General features: G+C 45.7%; 2 protein-coding genes across 7 annotated transcripts; one reads left to right on the top strand and one right to left on the bottom strand.

Annotated features, from left to right (window-relative positions):
• Positions 1 to 854: 854 nt before the first annotated feature.
• On the top strand, positions 855 to 9,865 carry ACY3 (aminoacylase 3). 5 transcript variants are annotated; one of them, XM_081882634.1, is made up of 7 exons: positions 855 to 1,586; positions 5,194 to 5,446; positions 5,847 to 6,042; positions 6,127 to 6,244; positions 7,148 to 7,255; positions 8,782 to 8,891; positions 9,525 to 9,865. In XM_081882634.1, exons 2-7 carry the CDS (start codon positions 5,214 to 5,216, stop codon positions 9,717 to 9,719), a joined length of 960 nt encoding a protein of 319 aa, XP_081738760.1. In that variant the 5' UTR covers positions 855 to 1,586; positions 5,194 to 5,213; the 3' UTR covers positions 9,720 to 9,865. The 5 variants fall into 5 exon arrangements, with proteins under 5 accessions (XP_081738760.1, XP_081738759.1, XP_081738761.1 ...); XM_081882633.1 differs by having other exon boundaries at positions 855 to 1,645; XM_081882635.1 differs by lacking the exon at positions 855 to 1,586 and adding an exon at positions 2,550 to 2,582.
• Positions 9,866 to 10,291: 426 nt separating this feature from the next.
• LOC309353295 (calcium-binding protein 2-like) lies at positions 10,292 to 24,846 on the bottom strand. Of its 2 annotated transcripts, XM_081882683.1 has the most exons (7): positions 24,545 to 24,846; positions 18,012 to 18,042; positions 16,196 to 16,339; positions 14,050 to 14,159; positions 12,185 to 12,332; positions 11,960 to 12,005; positions 10,292 to 11,867 (listed from the first exon to the last, which is right to left on the bottom strand). In XM_081882683.1, the coding sequence occupies exons 1-6, from the start codon at positions 24,776 to 24,778 to the stop codon at positions 11,977 to 11,979; spliced, it is 696 nt and encodes a 231-aa protein (XP_081738809.1). In that variant the 5' UTR covers positions 24,779 to 24,846; the 3' UTR covers positions 10,292 to 11,867; positions 11,960 to 11,976. The 2 variants fall into 2 exon arrangements, with proteins under 2 accessions (XP_081738809.1, XP_081738808.1); XM_081882682.1 differs by having other exon boundaries at positions 10,292 to 12,005.
• Positions 24,847 to 25,840: the final 994 nt, after the last annotated feature.

Genomic DNA, 25,840 nt, shown 5'->3' with positions numbered 1-25,840 from the left:
CTCCTTGCCAACAGTGTACAGCTCCTCCTATCTGTATGTCTTACGTATAACTTTGCTCAGTCCTACATGGCTCTTTCTTTCTCCAATTGCACCCAGCCATTGTTTTCTCAACTTTCTGCTTTTCAGGTCACTTCCTACTTTAAGAATGGGGAACATGTGGCCCTGCAGATGCTTTTGGAGCTGCTTTCAGGCCCAGCCAGCATGGCTAATGATCAGGGGTGATGGGAGTTGAAATCCAATTATAGAGCCATAAAAGATGGGCAAAAGCCGTGCTTTTTTCTAAAATAAAAATGTTTAGGGGTACTCTCATTTTCCTACTCGTATTGAAATACTGCCCCTCAATGAGGCCAAACTTAGATTCACAAAATGTTTAGGGGGGTGCGTACCCCTGCGTGCCCCCCACCGAAAAAAGCACTGGATGAAACACAGTACACTGTGCCGATGTAGGTGGTGGTTGCTGCTTGCTGCTTTCCCTCCCCTTCGCCGTGACCCTTGTTGCCGACACCATCTTTCCCCCTCTCCTCTTGCTGCCTTCCACTACTTTTCTGCTGCTGTTCCTCTTCCCTCTGCCACTGCCTCCAGTGCAAGGACATCCTTGCAGCATCTTTGCAGCTCAGTATCACACTGCAAGGAAGAGGCCTTTCCTCAGAGCAAGGTATGGTAGTTATGGTAGTCACAGAGAGGGTGGTCACCACTGCCATTTTGCTACCACCATGGCAAACATTGTTGAAAGTTTGTCTCTGCTAAACTTTAAAGTTCAACGGAGGGCCAAGTGTCAGTGGTGCCTCAGTCACAATGCCTTGTGCTCTTTCTCTCTGCAGATCAGCTGTTCCTACCATCGGAGCATTATTTGCATTCAGCTTGGTCCCTTTAAGCATTGTAGCTGTTTTTCTACATTGACCCCTCTCAAGAGATTTAGCTGTATCTCATGGGTGGTATTCAACTAACTCCTTGCCCTGTTTTCTCCCCGTGGCTCCAATTTCCTTATTGTGTTCCCCTGAAGGCAGCCATTTCTGGATTTCTTCTTCTGCTATTCCTAGAAAGAATCCTGGCTGCCACTTGCATCATCTGCTTCCTCTGTTTGCACCCCCTCAGAGGTTTCTAGCTGCAGATCAGCTAGCAGCCCTCCCACTTCTGGCAGGATGGATGCAGAGTAAAAATTGCCAGCCAACTTGAAGATGAAATCCCCAACAATACTGCAATCCTAGCTTTCTGCAGTTTCTCCATTATAGGTTGAAGCTCTGCTGCTGTCCCGGGGTTTCAAAAATAGATCTTAACACACTGAACTTTCACTTCCTCATGTTTCAGCACGTGGAAATTGTGCAACGTCTTAAGCACAGCTTCTTTAATTGTAAACCTCTTAAATCTTATCACTAGATCTCTCACTTCACCGCTGTTTGGCTCCCTTGGACTGGGGCCCCATAAGCTTGTTCAGTGTCCTGCCAGGTCACTTCTCCTGGCAATTTCAAGTCCTGGAACCAGTGCAATATAAATGACGCGGGGCCCTCCCATTCCTCTCTCCAGAAGGCCCAGATCTGAACATAAGATTTTACCCTGCATGTTCTCCTGCTTCTCCAGGCATAATTGTAAGTCTCTAGCTGCCATTTTCAATTTCAGCAGCTAGCTCTTTTCGGAGCATTTTAAGGTAAGCTAGAATTTCCCCTTTGCTGAACTTGGCCCCATCATGCACCATGTCAGCATCTTGGTGACACTGACAGGGCCCATTTTTCCTGTTGTTTTAGTTGGAAAAACTGAGGATTTGAAGCTTTCCACTGGAAATATATAAAAAAGAGAAGGGTCAAAGATACTGAAGAGTATTATTGTTATTGTTATTATTGTTGTTGTTAAAATGGCCCATGTGTTCAGCCCCAAAAGGCCTTCTTCAGGGGCTTTCCTGCAAAACAATAGGTCTACATGTGAATTAACCATAGTTACATTTTGGTTTATACATGTTTTATTAATTGCGTGGTCCTGTCTTTCTGTAAAAGAAAAAAAGATGCTGTAGATATTGTTTGTAAACTTGCATCCATATCAATTAGCATATGCAAATAAATGTCTTTTTATTTTTATTTTTCCCTTTTTGCTGGTGTTGCATGTCCTCATTTTAGTGGTGTGCTGAGTGGCCACTCTAACTGAAACTTATCTCTGCTATTTCACTGTTTAACCTGGCAGGCAGAAGGAGCAAGGGGTCTACATTGCAGCTTCCATTCACCTGTCCACCTCTGTGCAGTCCTATAGAAGAGTCACAGAAGAAGAAGAAGAAGAGTTTGGATTTGATATCCCGCCTTTCACTCCCCTTCAGGAGTCTCAAAGCGGCTAACATTCTCCTTTCCCTTCCTCCCCCACAACAAACACTCTGTGAGGTGAGTGGGGCTGAGAGACTTCACAGAAGTGTGACTGGCCCAAGGTCACCCAGCAGCTGCATGTGGAGGAGCAGAGATGCGAACCCGGTTCCCCAGATTAGGAGACTACCGCTCTTAACCACTACACCACACTGGCTCCCTTCTTGTCTTCATAGAATTGTAGAGCTGGAAGGGTCCATCTAGTCCAACCCCCTGCAGTGCAGGACTCTTTTGCCCGACGTGAGTCTTGAGCCCACAACCCTGAGATTAAAAGACTTCTGCTCTACCAACAGAGCTGCCCAGCAGCTAGGATTCAGGAGGCGCACACATCAGCTGTCTAGCTCCCTCCCATGAAGTCTGTCTTCATGGTTAGAATCAGGCAGGCGCACTGGCAGACAGAAAGGCATATTGCAAAACAAAACAAAAAAAAATCCCAACAACAGAGATGCTGCAGAGGCAACAACCTATGGCATTTTGGTGCCTGAGGCAGAAAATCCATAGTGTGCACAGCAACAATCACAAGCAAGCGTGCCATGTTTGAAAGAGAAGGGGATGGCAAAGGTTTTGCCCCAGAGGTGGTGGTAACTGTGGAAGGGATAGCCTCTGTAGCAGACAGCAAATTTAACTGGGCATCAGATTCCAAGGAGAACCCCTGCACCCCATGGTACTCCACAAGCAGCCAACTCATAGCTCCATATGCTGCCTCCAAATGTCTCCTGGTCCTTTCGTCTACTTCTTTTAATTTTTGCAATTTATTTTTAATTTCAAGTAACGAAACATATCCATACAAGGATTACAGAGCTTAGTAGCTGTACAGAAAAGAAAGCAAAATAGCGGCTGATGGGTGTAGTTTTAGACGTTCCAAGAAAGGCAATCAAACGAAAGTGTCTCTCCATAAGGTTCAAGGAGTTGATGGAGGGTGAAAACTATGTCCAATTGTCTTAACAAAGTCTCTCTCTGATCCTTTCCTAATTGAAAGCTGGTGACAAACTGCTTCTTGGCCCCTCAGCTTAGATATGAGGAATGTCGTGTTCCCAAATGCTCCTGGGTGTTGCATTCTAAAGGCTGCCAGATTCCCAACTATCAGAAAAACATATTAAGTTATTAATGACTACAGCAGTTCTTTTGTTAACGTCCCTGGCCGCTCATCAGCTGGGCGTTCCCCATTATCAAGATGTCCAAATTCATGATGTTATGAAAGATGAAACTTGAGAGCATGAGTGCTTCTCCCTCCTCCCTATTTTTTATTATTTAAATCTCATAATAATTAAAGTCATGTGGGTGGGTATGTACTTGTATTTTAAACAGGAGATTTGTGGGTTTTTTGCATATGCATACCAATAACATGCAAACCATTTAAATGTTTGAGATAATAGTCACTTTAGATGCAAACTCCCTCTGCTGGTCTCTCCAAATAGCACCTATGCTTTCAAGTCATGCCAGGGTGAAGGGAGGTTGCCAAGGCTTGATGAGGTGGAGAAATGGAAGTAGCAGAAAGTTAACTATTTGAAGACACTGCAGGATGCGTGAGGCTTTGAAAGTCCTGGACCGGCTTCAGAAAATGGGAATTGGGAGCATGGTATTACAGTGGTCCCAATCCTGCCTTCAGAACCAAGTCCAGAGAGTAGCATTAGGAGAGTGCCCCCTGGTGGCTCTTATGGGGTGCTGCAGGGGACTGTCTTATCTCCACTGCTGTTTAATATCATTCTGCATGAAGTCGCTGGGAGTGGTCATTAGGAGTTTGGGGGCAAGGTGCTAATGGTTATTTCTCCTTAATCATTGAATCAAAAGAGGCTGCTGCGCAGTTCCTGGGCCATTGCCTGGATGCAGCTGTGAAATGGATGAGCTAAAACAAGCTGAGCTTGTATCCTGGCAAGACAGAGGCGCTGGGGGTGAGTAGCTCCCATGTCTGGGAAATTGGTCAGTTGCCTACCCTGGATGGGGCTGCACTCCCTCTGAAGGAGCTAGTTCACCGTTAGGGGGGTGCTTCTGGTCCAGCTTGGTCACAGGAGGCACTGTGGCTAGAAGTTCCTTTGACCAGCTGCGACTGATTCAACAGCAACAGTCATTCCTGGATTGGGAAAGCCTTGCCACAGTAGTTCGTGAATTTTCAATGCTGTGGATTTACTGCAATGTACTCTATGTGGGGTTCCCTCTTGTTTGATCCGGAAACTGCAGTTAGTACAAAATGCTGCAGCATGATTGCTGGCAGGAGTGAGGCCTTGTCAGCATATAACACCTGTGCTCAGAGATTTGCGCTGGTTGCCGATTGGCTGCCGAACCAAGTTTAAGGTGTCACTGTTAGGATATAAAGCCCTTAAGAACTGGGGACTGTTTATGTATGAGATCACCTTACCCTCCACGTGCCCCCTCACCCATTTCGATTGGCAAAATTGGCACTACATAATAGGTGCCACATAATACCTGTTCTGTATTTGTAAGAACTCAATCATTTAGTGTGGCAGCTCCTACACTTTGGAACTCCCTGCCTCTTGAGATCAAGAGGGATCTTCATCGCACTCTTTTTGGTGCCTGCTAGATACATTCTTGTTTAGGCAAGCCCACCCTGATGCTTAGGAAGTAATTTTAATCTGTTTTAGTATTTTAACGTCTGTATGTTTTAAAATAGGGTTGAAATTTTACTGTTTTATCTTTTGTAAACTGCTTTGAATTTTTTTTTACAATCAAGCAGCATATAAATGTTATGACAAACAAAGGCTTTGCAGAAGTGTCTATTAAGGAGGGCTTTGGGGGACAGAAATGGTTTGGCTAGGTGCAAATGGGGGGAATTCTTTTCTCTGATGTTTCCAAAAGGGCAACAGTCATTTCTTGGCTTTCTTTCTCCTAACAGGAGCCAAAACTACCGCAGTCATGGCGGAACTTCAACGTCTTCCCTCCTTGAAACGAGTGGCTGTTTCTGGGGGCACTCATGGGAATGAGATGTCGGGAGTTTACCTGGCCAAGCACTGGCTCAGGGACCCCTCTGAGTTGCAACGCGGCACCTTCCAAGCTACGCCCTTGCTGGGCAACCCACGGGCAGTTGAGCAATGTGTGCGCTACATTGGGAGAGATCTTAATCGGGCTTTCCTCAATGAATTTCTCACGTGAGTCTGTGACCCTGTGTGTTGCTCTGCAGAGCTTCCCTAGGAAAGGCAAGGGTTATGCCACTCCTGCTACTGGGGAAGGGCAACTGCTTTGGTTTGCATTCCTCTCAGCTAGATCGGAGGGTGTGGTGGAGTGCTAAATCATCACTCAAGGCTGGATTTTGCTGCATAAGGCTGGGGTGGAGAACGTTTGGTTCTCTTGATGTTTCTAAACTACAACTCCTCTCATCCCAGGCCATTGACCAGGCTTGCTAGGGCTGATGGGAGTTGTAGTTCAGAAACATCTGGAAGACCTCCATGGGAAAATGTCATCTCACCTTCAGTCCTGGTTGAAATCCCTCTTTTGGCCCAGGAATCTGCCAATTTGTCATCACCTTTGTTTTGCTCATCTGTTTCTTAGCTCCAAGGACTCTGACATAGACCACTATGAAGTTCAACGTGCTCAGGAGATCAACCAGAGTTTTGGGCCCAGGGGTTCATCTCAGGCCTATGACTTTATGTTTGACCTACATAACACCACAGCCAACATGGGCGCCTGCCTTTTCGTGGCCACTGAGCTCTGCCTGTTGCCCATGCACATGTGTCACTACATTCAGGTAAGCCCATGATCCTGGGATCTCCTGAAAATCTCATTTCTCCAGCTTTTTCAGGGAAGTAAAGCTGAAGTTTCCCCTTAAAAGCTACTTCTGTTCTTTTCTCCACAGAAGCATTATTCAATGGGGCCCTGCACCATCTTCCTTTATCAGAAGCCAGGAGAGGAGACTCTTTACCTCACTTCAGTGGCCAAAGATGGAATAGGTAGGGAGTGATAATCAGCCTGGGCATTCCTGATGGCAGAGAACTGAAATATACTCAGAGTCGCAAAGTGATTTCATGCTCTTTATTCAGCTCATAGTGGTGAGGAGGAATGAATGAAAGTCCCCTCAAAGTATCTGCTTTATATACATTATTTACACAATGGGCTGCACATGATTGGCTAATTCTGGAATTCTACTGTAAGCCAATCAGGTTGTGGATTCACTTCTATCTGGAGCATGATTGGGTGGTTCCTGCCAACCAATCATATTGCTGCATTGTTCTAGGACCAATCAGACTGCTGCATTCTGAATCCTATTGTTCTAGGACCAATCAGACTGCTGCATTTTGGATCCTATTCAACTCAGTACATAACAAGAACTATCCGTTCTAGGTCAACTTTGACAGGAGGGGCAGGGCCACTCACCTGTCAGTCATCGTATTATTGTGTATCATGCTCCCCAGAGGAGCTCAGGGTAGGAGACATGTTTTCTCTCCCCTTTACACTCACAATAACCCTGGGAGGAAAAATAAGCTAAGAGGCAGTGAGTGGTCTACGACCACCCAATAAGCTTTGTGGGTGAGGGAGGGGATTTAAACCCAGGCTACCGTCCCCCAAATCCAACACTCTCAACAACGATGCTATACCACACTGGTTCTGATACTGAGCAGGGCTAGGGTGGAAATGTGTTTCATATAGGTGTACTAACACCAGGTGTTCGACCCAAAGGTAATGGCATGCTGTGCTTAAAAAATTACCAAAGCAAGGGAGTGAAATGCACAGGATCAGACCACCGCTGTGCCAGCTATGCAAAAGGCTTTCGGGAAGCTCATGCTTTACGTAAGATAGGCAGAGGGACTCTGCTAGGATAATTCCATAATGACTTCTCTGTTATTCCCCTGCAGCGTTAGAGCTGGGTCCTCAGCCCCAAGGAGTGGCACGAGCGGACTGCCTTGCTCAGATGAGATCCATCATGGCCTGTGCTCTGGACTTCATTGAGCTTTTCAACAAAGGTGACCTATCTCATCATTCCTTGTTCTGTACTGATTCTTGGGATTTGGTGCTGGGCTAAATCAGAGGTGGGAACTCTTTTCACCCTCAGGGACTGCATTCCCTCACGAGGAGCCTCCTCCTGGGAGGCCTTGTGACAGTGGTGCCCAGGCCTAGAGACAAAAGTGGGTGGGGCAGAGCCAGTGGCAAAATGGGCGGAGCCATGGGTGAGAGACTTCCCTTTGCACTGTAGGTGCCATTCCAGCCATGCAAAGGTCAGAGGTTTTGACAAACACACTCCTCTTTGTCTTCCATCCAGCCAAGTGAGAGGCATTGTAGCTGCTGAAGGGCAAATTCCAGCCAGGCAAAAGCACCTGATGAAATCTCAGAGCAGGGCCTGTGTGGTCTAGGGAAGGGGTGTGGTCTGGGGAGAGGCATGAGGGCCTGATAAAGAGCCCCTAGGAAGCCACATTTGGCCTCCACCCTTGAGCTAAATGGATGTGACTGGCATGGGTCCAAGAGCTTTTCTTTTGCCTTGCTGTTTTCCCTGGGAAACCCTCTATTTATTCCTGAATCAGAACAAATGTCAGTAGGGTTTTCTGCAAATTGATGCTTGTTCTGATTCAGCAGTAAACAGCGGGTTTTCCCAGAGAAAGTGACAGGACCAAAAAAACCACAAAACCCTCTCAGAGAAATCACAGGAAAAACAGAATAAATTGAAGGACAAAGGAAAGTGTGAGTGAGCCCTTAGATAGTTGACGATGCCTTTTTAGTTTTAGTGGTGAATGTTGACAGTCTTTCCCCATCCACGCACACATTTTTCTCTTGTGAGTATATAGACAGAAGTACATAGTGAGCGTCTGGCCTACCAAACAACCACCATACATTACTCAGAAATAATTCTGACGATATAATTCATGTTTTATGATATATGCTTCTAGAGTGGTCCACTGTGTGATTTATGATATTCCATCTATTAAAGAGCTCTGTTGTTGTTTTTAAATGAATTTTGGCATGAAGCCTTGACCAATGCTCAGGTACCACTTGCTGACATACAGCCCCCATAGTGATTGTGGCTCAGGAGTGGGGTGGGGACCCCACACTTTCCTCGGCCCTAATGGACAATTAGGGATGCGGGTGGCGCTGTGGGTTAAACCACAGAGCCTAGGACTTGCCGATCAGAAGGTCGGTGGTTCAAATCCCCGCGATGGGGTGAGCTCCCATTGCTCGGTCCCTGCTCCTGCCAACCTAGCAGTTCGAAAGCATGTCAAAGTGCAAGTAGATAAATAGGTACCACTCCGGCAGGAAGGTCAATGGCGTTTCCGTGTGCTGCTCTGGTTCGCCAGAAGCGGCTTAGTAATGCTGGCTACATGATCTGGAAGCTGTACACCGCTCCCTCGGCCAATAAAGTAAGATGAGCGCCGCAACCCCACAGTCGGTCACAACTGGACCTAATGGTCAGGGGTCCTTTACCTTTACTTTAATGGACCATTAAGTGAGGCACTCTCCCTTTCTATGGTCTGGTTGTCTTTCCATCTCCTCTTGTCAGGCACATTGTTCCCAGCCTTTGAAATTGAAGCATACAAGGTGGTTGAACGTGTGGATTTCCCCCGTTATCCTGATGGTGAGATCTCTGCTGTGATACATCCCAATCTGCAGGTGAGTATGGAGGGAAAAGGAAAGAAAGGGGGAGAAGACTCCTCCCTCCCTCCCTCTGTGTGTGTGTGTGTGTGTGTGTGTGTGTGTGTGTGAAAAATGTAATCTGTATGCATCTTTGTAGCATCTCCTACACCAGAGATGCTTCTCCTACACCAGGCATGGCCAAACTTGGCCCCCCAGATCTTGTTGGCCTACAACTCCCATCATCCGTAGCTAACAGGACCAGTGGTCAGGGATGATGGGAATTGTAGTCCCAAAACATCTGGAGGGCCGAGTTTGGCCATGCCTGTCTTACACAATGTGTTAAAGGACTAGGCTCCTACACCTTTAAAAAGTGTGTAGAAATGAGAATGTTGGTAGGTGTTACAAAAGAGAGGAACCTGCCAAACTTGCAACTGCCAAAATTCTTTCCCATGCACAATTGTTGTAAGTGTCTTAGCTGTCACTTTCTACCACATCTTATCACCCATCATCCTGCAGGCAGCAGTGTGGAAAAACCCTTGCTGCATCTGTTCCAGCTTCTGTGAGAGTTGCTCTTGCCACTCCCGTGCAGAGATGATGTAGGAATGCTTGCTCCAGGTGATTCTTCTGACTGTTCTGCCTTTAGCTTATAGTCAAATCCTCTCTCTTTAGGATAAAGATTTCCAGCCCCTGAAGCCCGGGGACCCCATTTTCCAGACGCTCAGTGGAGATGTGATTCTGTATGAGGGTGACAGCATCATCTACCCAGCCTTCATCAATGAGGCAGCCTACTATGAGAAGAAAGTGGCCTTCGTCAAGATGGAGAAACGCACATTCGCCCAACCTGCACTGCAGAAGGAGCTTTAAATAAGTTACGTTTAACCCCGGGAACAAACCAGACATCACCAGAAGCCAGTTCAAATGAATACATTTTATATCGTCTAAGAAGCCTCTGTAGTATCTCTCCCCTAGGCACCGTATATTTGCACAAAAAATAAAGAGTCCTTGTATAATTTCATAGTTTATTACTGGAGACAGCTCTATCTCGTGCTTATAGGATACGATAACATCATTCTCTAAAACAGTAGTTCATTGCCTTTTCATCCAAAGAATTTGCACTGGGCTGGTCCCCCTGCAGGTTTTCTAGATTGCCTTTTAATATCTGTGGGATGGAACTGTTCTGGTGGAGTGGATCACGGTGTTCTAATACGGTTAGAGTTAGCATGAATACAAGGTGTAAGTCTAGATTCAAATCCTGTGATCTAGTCAGAACTGCCTGAGCATTTTAGCTCAGGCTCAGCTGCCCTACCCCCCAAATGTCCTTCTTCATGAGGGTGGTGACAAAAATAAAAGGATGTTTATTTGCATAATCCAATTTTATGTGTATCATTGCAAATTTTGAAAATGTTTATAATTTAAATGAAAGTGCAATGCATCTCACTGTACATACTGGAAAAGACTGTGACGAGGTGACTTGTGTGCCAGCTCAGTCTCCTGCCCCGTGCTGTGAATGGGAAACTTCAAGGATCCAGCTCTCTCATATACAAGGCCCCAGCCCTTCCTTCTTATGGTTCTTTATCTTTAAAATGGACTTGGACTGGATTGCCCTTCAGTTAGAGATGACCTTCCAATTAGAGGACTGTCCCCTGTAAGGTAAAGCAGGTGGCCACCCTTTCCCTCTCAGTGGTGACACTGTTGGGAATGACCAATGAGATAATGGCAGTGTTATCCGATGGGTGTGTGGGAGGAGGATTCTCTCACTCTTCTAAAATAGATACATAATTTTATGAATGAAAGGTTCTCCAGAGCTCACAGTCTTACGATTCTGGGTGCCTAATTGTTAACGGTATTGGATCTGCCCCACTGCTTGTTGCGTACAATGCTGCTTTTCCACCCCACCCCCCAATATGCTGCTACCTATGAGGTTGCCCCATACTCAGTTGGGCCACCTAGTCAAGACCCAGCACTGTCTGCTCTGCCTGGTGGTAACTCTCTGGGGTTTCATTCAGTGGGGCTTTCCTAACCTTCTTGCAGCTACCCTACCTCTTGGCTCAAAACGCTGGTGATGCAGCCTGGGAACTTTAGAACATGGGATATTTGCTCTAACAATGAGCTATGCTCTACAAACCCTTTTATTTTGCAGTACAGGCTCCTGCCAGCTCTTGGCATAGGAGAGAGAAAGGACTTGAACTGTGGCTTAAACTGTTGCACTACAAAAAATACAAAATTGAGGCTTCAGCAAGGTAGTCTTTGGGGAGCACTTCACATTTTCTGGAAATACATAGCAATGGGCTGGTTCTTCCAGTTTGCTACTGGCTAGGCCTGAGTTTTGTTGTACTGATTTAACAAGACAGTGCACACGCACCCCCAGTAATGTAGCCTAGTGGGGATCTACAGAAGCACACTAAGATTTATTTCTTCCCTTTCCATCTTAAGGCCTCTGCAAAAAGGCCTTTCATTCATGTATTTGTTTTGCCCTGGAGATATATGGATGCCACCATTCAAATTCAGGAGAATACTGACATCCCAAGGGGGAGTGAAATATGAAATTTTGCTCGGATCAACTTCCTGATTTTAGTGGCATTCTCCAGGAATTCTGGGCTCATAGATGAAGCCCCAAACTGAATGTATTTTGCTTTGATATTATCTGTTATAGTGTTTTGCTTTTAACTGAGATTTTGTATACCAGACAGACAGACAATTAGATTGGTTTGTGATATAGAAATGAAAGAATAAAATAGAAAAATACTGTGCAGAAAGCTTGGATACAGGAAGATCACCCAAAGCTTCAGATCTGATCCATAGTTCGGAACGATCTTCCATATCCAGAGGAGAGAGAAGGCCTCTTCAGGAGCCCAGCTGCAGGATAGCTCCCCTGGGCCAGAGTTTTCCCCCTGAGATATCTTGCACCATGTGAAGGTGGAGTCAGCTGGTAGTTGGGTGTGTATGGGTTTTCACTGAAGGACCCAGAACTGGAGGAGATACTGCAGCCTTCTGTGGGTGTTGCCCCACTATCTCCAAGAGGTGAAGAGACATCAAAGGGCAGCCAGCTCCCTCTGGCTATCAGGGGGAAAGGGCAGTAATTCTGGAAGTAAGAAAACACTCACTTCCCCTTTGGATCTTGTTACCTGCTTGACAGCATCATCACAAACTCTGAAACAGGTGGGAAGAGGAGAATCAGTCCCCGCGATAGCCACTGCGTGCACCCTCTGCATCCCCCATGTCATACACATGACGTTAGCCACAATCCACATCAATCCTGTATCTATCCCCCCTAACCCCTGTTGCGTTTAGAGAAGACGGTTAATAGGGAAGGTGCTCTGTTCTCTCACCATCAAAGTCCACTCTTCCATCCCCATTGAGGTCCATGTCCTGCAGGATCTCATCCACTTCCTGGCCATTGAGTTGCTCCCCCAGGAGTACAGTCACGGCCTGGCGCAGCTCTGCCCCACTGATCGCTCCATCCCCATCTGTGTCAAACTTCAGAAAGAAGGGCACATGCACAATGTTACCTCCAGCTCAGACACTTCGGTTTCCTTTACCCTCAAATCCTCCAAGTTCCTCCCCTTTTCATGCTTACCCCCATGATCCCCAATCCTGGTCACCCCACTCCACCTCGGCTCCTCTATCCTAAGCTGGAAAGCATTTACTAGTAGCACCTGCAGCAGCAAAGGAGTTGTTTCCCTGTGAGATCATGGGGTGTTGTGTAAAAGAATGAATGAATGAACAAATGAAGTATCCATCTAGTGAGAGACAGTTGCAGGTGTCTTTCTCATTCATCTAGTATTTCACCTCCTCATGTAGTGCCAAAGGCCATTGGCTCCACTCCTTTATATATACATAATGTGCAATTGCCCCAGAGAGAAGCAGCTGTCTCTCGCCGCTGTGGGTACCTGGGTGTGAGAAGCAAGCTCATATACCATTTACATTTGCTGGGTCTAACACAGCTGCTTGCAGCCCTACCAAGGTAAGGTTGTTTTAGCTTATTTTAGAAGCCGCTCCTTGTTCCATAGCATCAAGAGAAAGCTATCAGGCACCTCTTGTCTCGGTTCATCTTATGTGCACATAGCAGCTCAATGAAGAGACATCACAGAACCAGCACTAAGACAGGAGATATGTTTTTGAACACATGTTAGCCATATCTACTACTTGCCCCCTAGGAGCTTGCACAACACAGAAACACATTCTTCTGCATAGGCTGAAATGCTCCACCTGCCAAGAAATTTTGTTATTCACACAGACAGCCGCCAGAGGGCAATGTATTAATACTTCATCTAATTAATTCCCTTTATTTGGCTATAGTAAGATCCATCATGAGCAGCCAACCATTCTTCCAACTGTCATCTCTAATCTGTGGAGCCAGTAGGACTACCAAGCACTCCAACCAAAATAAGCCAAGATTATGGTTGATACGTTTTACAGACTAATGTGGCAAACACAGAGCTATTCTGCACACACAGAGCACTATCCAAGACCCTGAAAAGGCTGGAAGAACTTTCATATTTATTTCTGAAATGTATATGCCATATGGCTAGCCCTATGGGGTCTTCAAAAAGCTTGCAGTTTAAAAACAACAATGAAAAATACATTATCTAGTGCAGGCTTCCTCAACCTTGGCCCTCCAGATGTTTTTGGCCTACAACTCCCATGATCCCTAGCTAGCAGGACCAGTGGTCAGGGATGATGGGAACTGTAGTATCAAAACATCTGGAGGGCCGAGGGTGAGGAAGCCTGATCTAGTGCTAGTAAATTACCTTGTTTTGTGGATTGCTGAGAATCAGTTACTTTTTTGACCCATAATAATTGATAAACAATATAACTTGATTCCAGTAGTGAGAGGACAGGGTAACTATGAATGTCTTAGCCCAGATGTGAGGAGCCTTTGGCCCTCCAGGTGCTGCTGAACTATAACTCTCATCAGCCGCAGAAAGCACAGCCAACGGCCAAGTATATTGGGAAATGTAGTTCTACAACATCTGGAGGGCCAAGATGATTCCCTGGCTAGTTGCCACCCACATTTCTAGCCCGAACCTACATACTTCTCTGTGCCTTACAATTCATCAGGGATGAGTCTCTTACAATGTCAGGGCTTATGGAAATATAATGTGCAGTTGTATCTAAAGCATTACATGGAATATGGTTTGAGGAATATCACAATTCCCTGCTTCCCTCCCGCTGATTGGCTTCCCATCATTACCTCACGGAAGGCAATTTTCAGCTCCCTCACGCCCACCATGTGAGCAGTCTCCTCACGCAACTTTGGGCCCATCATCTCTACGAAGTCCTCAAAGTCTACACGACCTCCCACTATGAGGAAAGAGAAGGAGAGAAAAAGTCAGCTTCCCAAGGACTGGGCAGAGAAGGTACAGTAGTTGCACTTTTTACGGAATGACTGCAGCACAATCAGTATCACAAATGGAACCTGCAGCATAATATTGCAGCATGGAGAGTTCCTGTTCATTGTTCTAGTCAGTCCACCCTGCCCTTCTTTTGCATAATTCTCTACCCCAGGGCTGTCCAACATGTGGCCTGAGGCATCAAGCTCTTTTTTGGCGGCCCTCAGCATCATTTGACAACACACACCCAGCTCCACCACAGCCCTCTGTGCTACCTTCCCAAAGCCAGGTGAGAGAGGTGCTGGGCTTTGGAAAAGAGGTGTGAGAGTTCTGACAAGGTCCTAGCATCACCCTACCTCCTTCCAAAGGCCTAGTTAGCCCTTTCCCAGCTTTGGGAAGGAGGTGGGAGGACTCTAGTACTCTGCCAGAGCCTCATTTAATTTATCAGCTTTGGGAAGGGAGCATGAGGGCCGGGAAGGGGCATCAAATTTTGGTCACGCTCCCCTCTTCTGCATGACAAGGCAGTGAATGGCCTGCAGGTTCCGTGTGGAAGTACTCTTGCTACCCAGTTGGTATGAAAAGTTGGACCTCCCTGCTCTATCCCATTCCCAGCTGATTTACTGCTCCTCCCTCACCCAACAGTCATACTTCATTATGTGGCTACTGAGCATGTTCAGTCCTCATTGGTATTCCCTTGCCGCCACCCCCACATTTTTTGTACTTCCACAAGCCTTGAGGTTCTACCAGATCTGCTGATACCACCTCCCTTTTGTGCACGGACAGTTCTGTTTTGGGTACGTAAGCAGCAGCACTCACAGCTGAACGCTGGAAATAGAGAGAACGAGTTACTTTCTCAGGAGTAAAATGTTGTGGTGGTGAGGAAAGGAGAGCAGAGCACTGGTGTCTTGCATTTAAGCAAGCAACAATGAACCAGCTTATCTCCAGCCTGAGTCTGATCATATTGTTCAAAAGCAAGGAGGCTGCTTGTTTATTTAGTTAGTTACGGTAAATATATATTGCAGAACGTTTGTTAGCATTTTAGCTGCTGGTACACTGCATGTCGATTTTGTGTACCATTTGACATATCACAGACTGCAGCTGGTAAGATTCATTTTGAACAGCTAAATATGCTAATATTTTATAAGGCAGGTATGGGTCTACAATATATGTTCACTAGGGATGGAGAGAATTCGGTTCTCTTCATTTCTCATTTTTCCGTTCTTAAATTCTGTTTCCACATTTTTGCAGCACATATATATATATATATATATATATATCGCCTAGACACCCCAACTTTTACACGGGAAGACACCCGAGGACACCAAAACCTGCATTCCTGTACCCGTGAAAATCTACGAAAGCATATATATATATATATATATATATATATATATATATATATATGAGAGAACGTCTCTTAATAAACACATTTCTGTATGCAATTTTGACCGATGTACACATTTTTTTGGAAGCAATTTCCCCTGCTATAATAAATTTGGCATGCTATTTTCCCAAATACATTCATTTTTATGCATGCTTTCCCATACTATGTGCATTTTTGTAAACATTATTTGGCTGGAAAACCACAGTGCGAGTTCCAAAGAGTAGCTGTGTTTTGGTTTGCGTATTGTTTCGGTCAGTGCAAATGTGGTAGATTCTCCTTTAAATGAAAACTGAATCAAAATTCTCCTGCATCCTTCGTGCTCACCTATGCACCTTTATATCATGTGTAATGGAGAAGATGCATCCATTCTCCATTGGCCAGTCAGAACTTCTAGAGATTATGGGGGAGGAGTTGAAGCCTGTAAAATGTCTGCTTCTTTTTTTTTAATTGTCCCTAAAGACAATTTTGAATATCAGAAAGTCTACCCCTGGTGATAGGAACCACTGAAACTGCAATTCTGGGGTAAGGGCATTCAGCCAGAAACCTTCGGGCTGTAAGGAACAAGGCAGCACTTCCTGAAGCAGATTTTGGGTACATATCCCCACCTGCACCCCACAACTCACTGCGCATTTTGATGTGTTGGGAGATCTCAATCAGCTCCATCTCGGTGGGCATGTAGCCCATAGTTCTCATGCACTCTCCCAGGTCCTTGTAACTGATGTAGCCATCCTGGTCAGTGTCAAACTCCTTGAAGGCATCTAGCAGTTCTGCAAGAAAAGTCCCAAAGACATTTCACAGAAGTGAGACAAGGATACCTGCCTTGACCTCCTCTCTCCTCATCTTGGGGACACAGGAAGACCATGCAGTCATGGAGGAGACAAGAGGACAACAGAAAGAACAAACTTGCCCTCAGGGGTTGCTCTAGTTACGAAACTTCAAAGGGCTGCTGGATGTCTCTCACACTAATAAAGGCAAGTTGCTTTTGAAGAAATTTAATGCACAGCTTTTGTGTTTGTGATAAACACTGCAAAAAATGAAATTGCTGTGTGGGACTATAATGGCCATTTAGGCACCGGTGTCCTGTTTTCCAACTCTTGATGTTTTTAATTATGAAATGTAACGATGTGACCAGACAACAGTGATTATGTCATGGTCCTAGTAAGTCCCTTGTTGACATCACTTATTTTGCCTAACTAATGGATAGTTCGTAATTAGTGGCAACTCTAAATTAAATTGCCAAGTGGGAATGTCCCACATCTTTTCGTGCCAACCCAGAACTGCTGTCTCATGCACTGACCCCAGAATCACAAGAGCTAGGAAAAGGACGCCATGCATGGTAGTGGGAAAAACTATTACAGGTGTAATGCTGATGGAAAAGATTGGGGAACAGTCAGATCCTTGGCAGGCGGAATAAAGAGGATCAAGTAATCTGGTTGAGGGATGCCTGCTGAGGAGCAGAGTGTCCTATTGGCTCATCTCATCTACTGAGAATCCTTTGCTACACAATTTATTTACTTCATAAGATTTATATTTTGCTTGATTGCAACAACAAACAAACCTCAAAGCAGTGTGATGAGCAGAGGTTGTTCCCAAGGAGAATTACAACACCTAGTTTGGGAGCAGCAAAAATGTGGTACCAACAGTCATTTAGTGAGCAAACATTTTGCTACATTTGCTTTGTAGAATTGAGATAGCAAATGGGTGATGGAGTGAAGGTAAAAATGATTGTTTTATTGACCTTCTTAATTTGAAAGGCCTTTGTGCAGCATAGGGCCAGTTTGCATATAATGCTAAAGGACCATTAATCCTTGGCTTGTCTGATCATTCAAACACTGCCCAGTGGCTTAACTGTGGTTTGTTCACTCCCAACAAAGCACAATCTGAAGCCATGGTTTGTTGTTGGCTTATGATTCTTGGTTTGTGTTTTAACAATGGCTTGATGTTATGTGCTAACCCAACACCCTTCCTTAGCCACGATTCCCCACCCCAGAGATGTTCATTAAGTTACAAAGTCATGAGGCAAGAGCAGCTGGAAACCAAACCAAACTTTGGAGAAACAAGTTGTGGTTTGTTTAATCGTTTGTAGGGCAATTTGGGTTAGCTCATGGTTTGTAGTGTTGATGTGCCAAATAATTCATAGCAATTTTATTTTCATATGTTCATGTTGTACATGTGATTTTTCCTCCCCAGCATTTTGAATGAAATGTGGGAAATTTCTCTCTCTTTTGCTCTGATTTAAAATATACATTTGGCATCACTTCCAAACTAGGATGCTGAAGAACTATCCCAGGGATATTTGGGGAAAGTGACGGGATCTGTGCACTGCCCTTTTACTGTGTCTGCTGTAGTAAAAAACAGCATACTGCATTTCCCCTCTCCTGTGCCCCATGAAGTTTGGTCTCCAATTCCCCAGACCTTCTTTCAACAATGCCAACTCACCATCCAGCTCCACTGGCGAAAGCTCCCTCTCCTGGCAAAAAGGGAGACAAAAAACAAGGAGAGTAGAGAGTTAGAGCCCAAGTCTCTTGCAAACTGCTTCTATTTACTCTGTCTAGAAGTGAATCATCATGAGCAGAGTTAAGCGGGTGGATGAAATATCAGAACGGGGAACTCCTACAAGACATTTGTCTGTTTCTTTGCTTTTTTCCTAAGCTACCTTATCTTCATAGCAATGGAGCTGCATTAGGAGAATGTACCGTATTTTTTGCACCATAACACTCACTTTTTTCCTCCTAGAAAGTAAGGGGAAATGTCTGTGCGTGTTATGGAGGGAATGCCTACGGGTGGCATGCCTACGGATTTCCCTCTAAAAACTACCTGGGTGTTATGGTCGGGTGCGTGTTATAGAGCGAAAAATACGGTACCTCTTAGCGGAAAATATTTATTTTAGGGTTGTCAGATGTCTGGAATTTTCCAGACATACTGGGTATTCAGCTCTCTTAAACAGCATCCAGGTGGAAATCACTGAAATGTCCAGGAAAATGTATGGCAGCCCATGTCGGTAGCGATGATTTTGGTGATTTCCATAAAAAATACGGTAGCTCAAAAACTCATTTATTGTGTTGAGTTTCTGCAATAAAAGCTCAACAACTTTGGCGAAAAAAGAAAAGCTAAACAACTTTGCCAACAACTTTTGTGTCCAGATTTTCACTTTTTTCAAATATGGCAACCCTATACTTGGATAGGCTGCCGAGACTCATAGACTAGTATCAGCAATTTGCAGGGCAATCCGTTCCATGTCCCCTCATGCATAAGCCCTACTGAATTCATTAGGGTTTAATCACACGTAGGGTTAGGATTGCAATCTAACTTCTGGGTTGTATGTCTCCAGCTGTGTTCCCCCTTTTCCTGACTGGATCATCAATGGCAGGATCCTGTCCAGGTTGTCAGCTGTCTTTTTTTTAAAAAAGGACTTTTCATATATTCTCCAATGTTTTGATTTATGTACTGGTAAGTAAAAGCTGCCTGGTCTTGCACTATGCAGTTCTCTTTTCAATCATTTCAGGAAATACCCATCTATTTCCAACCACACTCAAAATATACTTGCATGACTTAACCATACTTTATGTAATACATCTGATTATTAATATGTGCAGTGCAGCAATTTTTCCCATGACCTAATGTATTTGTCCTGGAATCTGTTTGCTTTTTGTATTCCATTTATTAAATTCCAGATTGGATCTGTGCAGCCCAGTCTTACATGTGTTTACCCAGAAGTAAGATTTAATTAAGTTCAGCTGGTCTTGCTGCTAAGTTAGGGCACATAATATATCCCAGTAAATATCACCTCTTCCTCAAAGACAATTCTTCATGTGATTACAGTTCTGTCAGGTATGTCCTCCTAGTGGTGCAGTAATAAAATTGCCAGCACATTTGCAAAGCTCCAGTCCTGTTGCAAAGGTAAGCAACTGCGTGTTGAGATTCCTGTAGTGGGTTTGGACTAAATGACTCTCAGGATCCCTCACAACTCTACAATTCTATTATTCTATGTAGGAAATAGTTGTAATTCACAGTGCAGCAGCAACATGTATTCAGTCAAACAAAGGTTTAAAAATTTCCAATTAACAAAAACAAAAGCATTTTACTCAGCTTTACACATATACAACAATCTTCTTCAGTAAGTTTCTTATTGAACTACCCTCCAAATTGTTTCATTTTTACTTTCTCCCATATCAAGATTTATATCTTACTGACTGAATGAAGTTTGGATATACAGTGGTACCCTGGGTTAAGTACTTAATTCGTTCCGGAGGTCCGTTCTTAACCTGAAACTGTTCTAAAATGGTGAAACTGAAGCACCATTTTAGCTAATGGGGCCTCCTGCCGCGCTGCCGGAGCACAATTTCTGTTCTCACCCTGAAGCAAAGTTCTTAACCTGAAGCACTATTTCTGGGTTAGTGGAGTCTGTAACCTGAAGCATATGTAACCTGAAGCGTATGTAACCCCACTGTAATCATGGGGAGTGGGGAATATTCATAGCAACTGAAATGTAGACCTCCTTGCCCTTTCAACAATTTATCGGGGGGGGGGGGAATCATACAGTAGGAAATTAAGGTTGCCACCCTAGTATACTTGATTACCTGGACATTACAAAGTGAACAATTTTGTCCAAAATAAATAGATTCTAAGCTGTATCCAGTGCTTTTTTCCTTAAAAAAAATGTTTAGGGGTACTCTCATTTTCCTACTCATGTTGAAATAATGCCCCTCAATGGGGCCATACTTAGATTCACAAAATGTTTAGGGGTATGCGTACCCCTGCGTTGCCCCAGAAAAAAAGCACTGGCTATATCTATATATGATGGGTCCATATTGCATCAGCAGGGTTGTTGATAGCTCTCACTGAGCCAACCAGCCTACGTCAGTCAATATATATTCAGTCTATGTCAGTCAATATATATTCTTAGCATATTTATTCCTCAAATAATAAACTCTGATGATGAGCGCCAACAGGAATGGAGCCAAAACATAGCCACTGAAAGAACAAGAGGGAGGTATCAGCGTGTTTGGTTGGAGGGAACTCCAACGCATACAGGAGTATGGGGGGAGCCTTAAAGGGCAAGGAACCCCCAAAACAGTCCCGTGAGAACTGATTATGCTCAGTGCAGAATTCTGAATGTCAGCTTGGGAAGGAAAACTAGAAAAAATGGGGAAATGCAATATGAGTATTCTGCACGATTGACTGCCTGGAACCTTGAACAGGAACATACGTTTTAGGACCCCTCTATAATTGTTGATATCACAAATGTTCTGGTTTATTTTTGTCCTGCTTTTATCGTGCTATAGCCCCTCCAGACGACAACAATGTGGTAGCATTGGGAAAGCATCAAGGAGCAACTAAAAGCAGAATAAACCCACCTCTCTGATGCATTATCACTTTGTCAAGAACGTTATGCAGAATGCATTTGCTGTGAAACGCCCAGTGCACACTGCAGCATTTTGTTACAGGACCTGCCTAGCTTTACTGCTAAGCAAATATTTCCCTGTCAGTGTCCTCTGAGAAGTCCCCACCCCACCCAGTCCTTCGGAAGGCAGCTCATTAGCAGGGAGGGAAGATTGCATAATAAACTGAGGCTCAGAACAACACTCCCCACCTCCACCCCACTGAGAAATCGCTTCCCAAATTAACCTGCTGAAGGTTGGATTAAATGGATTGGAGGTCAAGAGCAGATCACTGACTCACCAGATCCTTTCTCTGCCATCCCTGTGTGAATAGAAGAAGGCTGCTAGCACAGGGAGGCTGACTAAAAGCTGGTGCTTCTGCTGCTGCTCTTAGGGAGCTGACTGCCTGTGTCCCCATGGGACCCCTCAACCCACTCCCAACCAGAAGAGAGCCTTGGGAAACCCCAATGGCTAGACTACAGTTCCTTCAGCCTTTCTCCCCACCTATCTCTAGGGCTAATGGGATTTCCTGCCCTCCCAGCAGGGCATCCTCAGTCTCCAGCTATTTATATGAACTAATCAAGTTGGGGTCAGGATGTTGCAGAGGGCTAGCTATAATCTTCACAGGCCTTCCGCCACCCCTCTTGCTTGCTGTGTCCAAGTGGATCTGCTCTGTTCTGGTTCCTGAAGCCCACTCAGCCTCTGCGCTAAAGACTAGCTTTTGCATCTGCAAGGAAACCTTGGTCAGGAAATAAGCACCACGGAACTATCCAAAGCTGTACATATCAGTGGCCCCTACATCAGGGCAAGGTAATGGGAGAGAATAAGGCTGGTGCCATCCAGATGTTTTGGACTGTTAGCCCCAGCCAGCACAGCTGTGCTCCAATCAGCCCCAGCATCATACAACCTTGCAGGCTGGGGCTGATGATAGTTGCTGCTGTTGTTGTTAAACAAATGTATAGATCACTTGTATAGATGGCATATAGCTATCTAAGCGGTAAAACCGGAATAGAACACAGGAACACAAACTCTAAGAACAATAAAATAAATTCAGCAAACTCTAAAACAATAACACTATCCATACAAACTTTAAAAACAGTGAAAACATTTCATCTAATATAAATTACTGGGTTACACCTCTGGGAAAGGTAAACAGAAATGTCTTCAGTAGGTGCCTTAACCTTCATAATGCCAGGTGCTTGTCTGATTTCAGCTGGTAATTAATTCCCAAGAGCTGGAGCTGCAGCACTCAAAACCCAGTTTCTAGCATGGACTAAGCACATCTCTGGAGCACACAATCCTCTCGGCAGTGTCCTGTCTGAGCAGCTCAGTCGCCAGGCAGGAATATAGTGGGCAAGGTAGTCCCTTAGATATCCTGATCCCAAGTTGTTTAGGGCTTTTAATGCTGGAAGTGAAACATCCAGCTGGAATAAGGCATATAGATGCAGCAGTATTACAGAGTTGTAATGCAGTCAGATTAGGCTACATTTGCCCATATACCCCATTATTGTCCACTTTGACTGGCAGCATCTCAGGCAGAGGGCTTTCCCATCCCACAATCTTTTTAACCAGATATTCTGAGCTTGGCGCCTTCTGTAGGCAAAGCAGGAGTTCTGCCAGTAGCTCAAAATATCTATATGTTTCCCAGTAGGAATATACTGCTTAGGAAAATTCAGCATGCAAGCTGCCATCCTAATAAACTGCCATCCCTGCTCTCCAGGCATTCCATCCATGCCTTACTGCCAGTAAACACTCTGCTGAACAACTAACTTTTATTAATGCGATGCTAGGCTGTGGAGAAATGTAACTTGGGTAGCAGCAGGGCCGGATTTAGGTTTGATGAGGCCCTAAGCTCCTGAAGGTAATGGGGCCCTTTATATAGCAGGCGGGGCCCATTACGTACATCATAGGAGCCTACACAACACAGAACACTGGTGCTGTATGTAGGTTTTATTTTATTTGTTTTTTAACTTATATTTTGGAAATGTACATCCAGTTGTTTCTTTCCTTTAATTTTTTTGGGGGCCCCAAGAGAGTGGGGCCCTAAGCTATAGCTTGTTTAGCTTATATGTAAATCCGGCACTGGGTAACAGGGCTGCTCACAAAGTGCACTCCTCATGTGCTCTGCTCAAGCAAACCATTGTCTTTCCAGGGTCAAAATCTGAGGGGGAACCTGGCTCTGCAGGTTTGCAGTGGGAAACCAGCAGCGCACAGCAAAGATTGGCTAGTGCTTGCGAGGTCACAAAACCAGCCTGCCCACTTTCTCTGGAAGAGTTTTGTAATTCTTTTCAAAACTCTTCTCAACAAGTAAACAAGATGGCAAACAGTTCAATGGCTGAATACATGACATCCTAAAGAAACACAATTAACAATGGGACAAGAACATTGGAAGCACAATAGGAGAGGCGGCAAAGCTACCGCATTTTTCGCCCCATAGGACGCACCTAGTTCTTTGGGGGGGGAAATTATTTTTCCCCCAGGCGCGGGGCTCGGGCGGGAGATGCCCGAGCCTCCCCCGACCCCAGCCCCCAGAACAGGCTGCTATCCGCAAGCCTAGGGAGCCCAGTGGGAAGTCGGCCGGTCTCCCCAGGCTTGCAGATATCTGTCCCCCGAGCTTGTGGGGCTGGCAGCCTCCAAACCAGGTCGGGGAATAGCGGGATGGCGGCGCTCCGCCTCCCCGCTGTCCCCTGTGCTTGTGGGGCTGCCTGATATCTGCCCGAAGCCTGGGGTGCGCTCCGGAGCGTGCCCCGTGCTTCGGGCTGCCGCCTGCAAGCCTTGCGAGCCCGGTGGGAACTCCTGCCGGGCTCGCAAGGCTTGCGGATAGCTTCCTGACCCCTCTCGCTCTCCAGGCTTCAGTGAAAGCCTGCATTCGCCCCATAGGACGCACACATATTTCCCCTTCATTTTTGGAGGGGGGAAAGTGCGTCCTATAGGGTGAAAAATACGCTAACTATTGTACCAGTATACCTAGCTGGCCACCATGCCCATCACTGACGCTACAAAGGTGGGAGGAAGCCCCATTCATTTCACTCCCACCCCAGGAGATCATTCTGTTGCCACTCCTGTGGACACCACCTCAGCTTTGAGCCAACACTGAATGGGCTACCTGCCCCCACCCAGCAACTCTGCACAATACGTTGCTTATACTTCGTCGCCATTTATCCTAGACCACTTTCCGCATTGTCCTTCCTGAGCCCACTCAGCCCTTACTGCTCTTCTTTCCTAGTTCCCTTTTCTTCATTCCCCATGTGGGACAAAATGCAGGGGTCACACTTCCAGGCACATTCATGCCCACCTCCGTTTGATTCCACGCACTCTCAACCATTAGCCAGCATCCCATGCCTACTGAATCTGCTCAGTCCTCATTTGACTGTTATAGGGGTCTCCCCTTAATATTCTTTTTTTCCTACTTTTGCAAACCCTGGGTTCCCCCCAAGCCTGCCGATACCACCTTCATGTGCGTGGAGGGCTCCATTTTGGCTACACAAAGATCTCCTTGGAGCATGAGGTTGCCACTGATGTCCAGGACGCATCGCCTCTCAGCCCTGCTTCTCCCTTCTGCATCCCCTCCTGCTACAGACAGCAACTCACCTTGCCAAAGACAGTGTTGAGGAAAGGAGAGTAGGTCTTAATGGCAGCTGCATGGGGGTCAGCCTGATGCTTTTTGCTGTGCTTGCGCCCGTGGCCGGAGTTGGATCTTTGCCTGGATTCAGAGCCAGGGCTTCTGCTGCCCTTGGGCTCGCTTTCTTCCTTGGGGGGCTGCTCGCCTTCCTGCGCTTTGCCCTTGGCCGGGCCCTCTGCCTCTCCGGACTGCTTGCGTTGCATGGGACAGGTGTCTCTCTCGGAGATAGGCACCCTGTGAAGACTGAGAAGGGGGGGGGGCTTAAGAAGAAGCCAAGAAATCCTCTTATACTCCACCTCCAGGGAGGAGCAGGGTGGGGTGGGGAAGCCAATTAGTGAGGATTATTGTAGAGATGGCAGGGCTGGCTTCCAACCCCTTTGTCCCATGGACAAAGCCATCGCCAAGCTCTCCCATCTATAGCTGCCAAGTGGCAGAGCATGTGTTGATGTTTTTCCAGGCACATTGCCTTGAGCATGAGCGAGCCGTCTCCAGTTAAGCTCTCCCAAGCAGCTGAAATGAGGACATCAGTGGCCAAAAGGAGACAAGGAATTAGGTCCCAGAGGTGCTGCCTTTCCGGGGTTGCAACAGTGGTATAAAGTCACCACGAGACAGTGGTTGTAATGTACCTGCTCATCACGCCCATAGCACTTGCAGTCCTTCCCTACTTTTCTGTACCTTTAGCTCCACATAGTGGCTGATTTTCCAACTCTGGACACAAGACACCACACCATAGGATACTATGCATGATTATTCACAAGTCAGTATAACTCACGCCCTAGTCTGCAGAAATGCAGCCAGGGTCTTCCTGGAAACAACACTCACTTTGGGGGTGGGGGGATGGAAGCCAGGATAGTCTCATTAGCCTCAGGAAAAGAAGAATATGATATATGCAATAGGTGATTCCTCCAAGCACTGCGCTGAAATTATTGACAACTCGTGGCAACACACACCCTTTAGAACAGGGATGTTTAACAAGTTGATTGCGATCTACAGGTCGATTGGGGCGTGTCAAAGCTCAACAACTCTGGTCAATCCAATGAGTAGATCATTGTCAGCTTTTTTTATAGTGGGAGTAGATTGCAGTCTCTTGGAAGCTGGATGTGCCTGCTTTAGAACAAACTGGGTTTAACAGGCGGCTCAGGGTATATGAAAACAAAGCAGGGAATAGGTTCTATGCAGTTGGATTACATTATATGTGTGGTGCAACAACATGCCAGCTTTCAATTTACACACAACTCGATCTCAATTACGTTTATTGCTTTATT

This window comes from Podarcis melisellensis, assembly GCF_964234715.1.
Source record: "Podarcis melisellensis genome assembly, chromosome: 1".
NCBI lineage: Eukaryota > Metazoa > Chordata > Lepidosauria > Squamata > Lacertidae > Podarcis > Podarcis melisellensis.
The sequence above is the reverse complement of the archived record's forward strand: the minus strand, read 5'-3'. Positions and strand labels throughout refer to the sequence as shown.